At 62.4% G+C, this 4837-nt stretch overlaps 1 protein-coding gene across 1 annotated transcript in view; it reads right to left on the bottom strand.

Moving 5' to 3' along the window:
- LOC104857720 (forkhead box protein P4) overlaps positions 1-2335 on the bottom strand; it is an 11962-nt gene extending 9627 nt beyond the window's left edge. Inside the window, exons 1-3 of the mRNA XM_033766628.1 lie at positions 2108-2335; positions 1484-1606; positions 990-1076 (exon numbers count right to left, since the gene is read on the bottom strand). Of these exons, the coding sequence (XP_033622519.1) occupies positions 990-1076; positions 1484-1606; positions 2108-2320 (423 nt within the window). The 5' untranslated portion in view covers positions 2321-2335. The remainder of the gene's footprint in view (positions 1-989; positions 1077-1483; positions 1607-2107) is intronic.
- Positions 2336-4837: the final 2502 nt, after the last annotated feature.

Below are 4837 nucleotides of genomic sequence, written 5' to 3'. Positions count from 1 at the left end.
TGCTCCCGACCCAGCTTCCATAGGGCTGCATGCCTCCTCACAGTAAACACAGGCACGCACGCACGCACGCACGCACGCACACGCAGCCAGACCCAGACACGCAGCACGACGCCAGCCCTCCCCCTCCGCCGGCTGGCTCCCGCACCGTAGCTGTGTGCCTGGGGGGCCGCTCTTCTCAGTGATCGATGAGCCCGTCAGAGCTACCCCCGCCCACAGGGCACCCTTCCCGCATGCCCAGGACCCCCCCCTCTGCCCCAGGGGAGGGGGCGCTTCCCCCTTCCTCCTGGATCCTGCCTTCTCCGTTTCTAGACAGAGGACCAAGCAGTGGGATGGGACCAGGGCAGGGGAAGCATACATCAGGCTGCTAGGCAGCACCCTGCCTGACTCCCCTCCCGCCCCTCAGTTCTTCACTCAGGCACTGACAAGCTGGCTGTCAGCAGGGCTTCTAAGCCCAGAACCGAGCACATCCTTGGAATAGGGGAGGCAACGCCTCCCCTGCCTGCAGGAGGTGGCGGCAGTGGGGGTTGTTGGCTAGTCAATGCAGACAGCAGAGGACTGAAGGGCTGGTTTAGAATGCCCGGATGTCCTCAGGGCAGCCTCTGGGAAGAGATCACTTAGAACAGGGGCTTTGGTTTGGCCAGCAGGAGGGAGACACGAGGCTGTGGTATGGGGGCTAGGGCAGGGGAGGTGCACCTGGGGATGGAGGGCTGAGGGGCTGGGTCTCCAAGGCCGAACAGGGAGGAGGATGGCACAGCCACGAGGCAGCTGGGAACAAGACACTCTTGTACCAAGGATGTGCACACGGGGCAAGGAGAGAAGGAACCCTGCCCAGTCCCTCTGACACCAGAGCACAACTCTGCCTAGATTTTTTCCCTCTCCACAGGGCGTTCCTCTCCTGAGCACTTCCAGACTGCTGGCCCCTGGTGCTGGTGTTGGGATGAGGGTCCCTGGGGACATCTGGCGCCTTGGGCTAGGCCGCGGCCTCTCACCTCTTTGGGCTGCTGTTTCCCAGCCTGCTGCTGGGTGAGGAGCTGCAGGTGAAGCTGCTCTTGTTGTTTCTTGTAATATTCCTGAAGCTGTGGGGGGGACAAGGTGGGGAACAGTTAGCCGGCGGGGGCTGCAGACTGCAACTCTGGCCATGTCCTGTGGTGGGGGTGGGGAGGCATTAGCCTGGGCACAAGCAGGGATGGACAGGAGGGAAGTGTGCCCCACAGTCCTGACCCCCCCCTCTTGGGGGCGCTCCTGCCTGGGTCCCAGGCACAGGCTCAGATGTCCCGGTACTTTGCCCTATCCTGGAGTTCCAGAGATGGCAGTGGGGCCTGCCCAGGGGACGGGTGTGTGGGGGCTGGCGGCTGCTGAGCTGGACCTTTGGCCTCTCAGCAGCCCTGAAGGAATGCAGGTCGGCAGGGCCCCTGAGCAGTCTCCCGGTTTCTGCCACCCCTGGTAAACAGGGAGGGAGGTGGGGATGGAGGGGCAGACCCACCTGCTGCAGCATGAGAGCCTGCTGTTGCTGGAGCAGTGCCTGGAGCTGGGGCGGTGACAGGATCTGCTGCATCTGCTGTGGGGTGAGCATCTGTGGCGACATCATGGCCATGGACATGGGCACCTGCGAGGTTTGCCCTGTTAGCGAGGGGCAGTGCCTGGGCCACCCACAGTGTGGCAGAGCCGCTCTGAGTGTCTTTCTAGACGCGGGATGGACCCCTTTTCTGTTTTTTTTTTGTCTTTAAATCAGAACAGCAGATGGGCATGGTGGTGCACGCCTATAATCCCAGCACCCAGGAGGCTGAGGCACGAGGATCACGAGTTATAGGCCAGCCTGGGCTACACAGCGAGACCCGACTCAGTCAGTCAATCATCAATCGGTCAGTCAGTGGGAACAGCAAAGGCCTGCCCTGAAAGGTGCCGTGAGGACTGGGAAGTTAACAGTGGGACAGCCCAGCAGCATGGAGTGCCGATACGGCTGGCTGTCACCACCACCATACAGTAGGAAGATGAGACCCACGGTCTCCCCCAGTCACCGGGAGGGGCGCCATCCCAGTTCACAATGCATCTGAGACTGCTGGCCAACAGTGCCTGCAGCTATGGGAGGGACTGAAAAGTGGCCCACCTGACATGGGACCTGGAGTCCAGCCCTGGTACCTGGTGCACAGCAGTGGCCCAGGCCGGAGGCCCAGGAGCCCAGCAGCACCACCCTGGGGAGTGCATGGAAGGGCTGCTGAGTCTTCAGTCGGGTGGGAGGGAGAGCAGGCAAGGAGTTAGGACAGCAGGCTTTTCCTCCTAGCTCTCCACACAACTTGCTGTGCACCCTCGAGCAAGTCATTTGCCTTCTCTGAGTTGTCAGTGACCTCAAACATGAAGCATGGGGGGGACCATAAGAGATGCCTCCTAGCTGGAGCATCTGGGACTCTCAAAGTGGAGTGGCTCTCTACCTTCTGCCTGGGCCAGGCCTCTCTGGAATGCCCAGAGGGTCCAGCTACTCAATAAAGGCGGTGAGAAAAGTAGCGGCATCTGTCTTTCTTAGCCCCACCTTCCCCAACTCTCCCAGACCTTTGCAGTGCCCGCCAGGCAGGGCCCAGCCACGCCTTAGGACAGGCACCTCATGGGGCTGTCTGCCTCCCCCACCACCCCGTGGGGCCCAGGCTTCCCCTCACCCCATGCTCTGTGGAGGGCTGGGTGCACAGCAAGCAGAGTTAGCTGACCAGGCTGCAGCCTTCCCCAGCAAGCACAGCCCCACTGCAGGCCCAGCTAGGGAGGGATGTCTTGCAGGGACTTGTCAGGTAGGAACAGGTTAGGTCCCAGGGAACCCTCCCCCTCCCCCAGCCCAGCCCCAGCCCTACCTGTGGGGCAGGACTTAGCCAGGAGGGTGGTAAGCTTTGGATTAGGAAATCCCCAGCATAGGAGGAAGCAGAGAGGAGCAGGCTCAGGGGAAGTCCCAGGGTGCTCAGGTCTGCTGACACCCTGGAGCTGGTGGCTAAGCCCTGCTCCTGGCTCTGCTGCCCCTCCCCAGTGAGCTCTGTGCCAGTGTCCCCGGGAAGGGTGATGACCAAGCTTTCTAGGTGCAGAAATGCCGTGAGCACAAAGGCTCCCAGGGACCGTGGGGCCCGTGGTGATGGGACAAGGCACAGCTGGCTCTGGGTTGGCAGCTGGGGTGACCGCCTAGGGGACATGGGTTAGCGGGAACCCCCCGGCTGGGAGCCTCGATGCTCAGTCTAACTATCCTGCCTGCCCTCCTCCCGTGGGTGCACCCAGCAAGGTGGGCTTCATGGGAGTGGTGGCCAGGGGTGTCTTTGAAATCACCAGGCCCGTTTCCCCATCTGCCTACTGGGATGTGGGACACTGGCTCTCCTGAGGAGGCGGAAGGCTGGGCAGGTGCTGGCCACTCATAGGTTGGGTCATTCTGGTCCATGCCCCCCTACGAAAGCACAAGAGGAGGGGGGAGCGCAGAGCACAGCATGGCCAGGTCACTTGGGACCAGAGCATGGGCCAGGGGGATGGCGTGTCCCATGGCTGGAGGCTGAGCCCACACTGTCACGGGCAGTGGCCAGCAGGATGGAGACGACCGTGGCTGGCCTCTCTGCCCCGAGATTCCCGCCAGGTAGCCGGGACCCATAGCCCCTGCCCATGTGCACCTGTCCCAAGGTGACCCTCCTGGTCTCCCTGTGGACGCAGACCAGACTGGGCTCCATGGATCTCCATGGGAACAGCAGAAAGGAACGCAGAAAGGAAAGAAGAGCGGTGGGACATCAAGAACTTCAGGGAGCAGAGCGAGCCCCGGGACTGGCCCAAAGCTACCTGTGCTGCCTTCTGCCACAGAGCTGCTGTGGCCAGGAAACTGCAGGAGCCTCCCACCCTTCCTTCAGGAGGCTCCGATCAGCCCGGCCTTTGCTCCCCTCTCCCGCTGCTCTCAATGCAGAGCTGTTTCTAGGCCCTGGACCCAACGAGGGCAGAGACCCCACCCGCTCTGAGCCTGGGAACTGCGGTGGGAGTGGGAGGCCTGGAAGGGGTGCAAGGCTGGAGGAAAAAGTGGACAACAGCCACACACCAGGCTCCGGGGACGCCAGGCAGCCTTGATTGCCATGTGGCCTACAGTAATTTTGAAGCTCCTCATGCGGGCTCTAATCTGGCCTCTGCTCCTTATCCGCGGGGTGACTCATCCAGCCCCGGCTTCTGTGCCTGTCCACAGGACGCGGGATGGAATGGCCTGACTGTGACTGCCCGGTGTCTGCCGCAAGGCAAGCTGTCCGCAGTGTCAGCTGTGGCTCGGGAAGTGCTTGGCTTCTGCCTTGGGACGCACGGATGACAGAAAGTCAGGAAGGAAGAGGAGAGAAGGCCGGGACAAGGGCCACTTCTGTCCTTCTCACCCAGAGCCCGACACCACTCTCACGCCGGGGGCCACCCTTCCTCAGGCCCAGCTGGGTCGTCTTTCCTGACAGCAGCACTGGGCCCTGCAGCACTGTGAGCTCCTTCTCTCAGGCCATGGGTTGGGGACACCCCTGCTCACAGCCATGGGGCTTCCCACTCAGAGGCCCAGTCCTGATGCGCCGGGCTGGACCCCTCCTCCTCCATTGCTCCCTGCTGCCGGCCACGCCCCTCTTTGCCAGCTCCCCCTTTGGGCCTCACTGGGCCCCAGGTTGCTCAAAGGCTACTGACTGCTGGGGCCCCACAGCTGCCCAGCACCTTGAACCGTTTCAAAGCGCTTTCCAAACATGTGCGTGTTTTTTATAAAACCCAGATACTCTGTCGGAGCGCTGGAATCTCCCCAGGAGAACCCCATCCCAGTCTCTCCCAGGCCCCCTGCTTCCCCGGCCCGCCCCGGCCCCCAGAGCCCCCTGACTCC

This window comes from Fukomys damarensis, unplaced genomic scaffold (genome assembly GCF_012274545.1).
Source record: "Fukomys damarensis isolate Sample0158 unplaced genomic scaffold, DMR_v1.0_HiC HiC_scaffold_20, whole genome shotgun sequence".
In the NCBI taxonomy this organism is placed as follows: Eukaryota; Metazoa; Chordata; class Mammalia; order Rodentia; family Bathyergidae; genus Fukomys; species Fukomys damarensis.
Note: the sequence above shows the minus strand (reverse complement) of the source record. Positions and strands in the feature narration are given on the sequence as shown.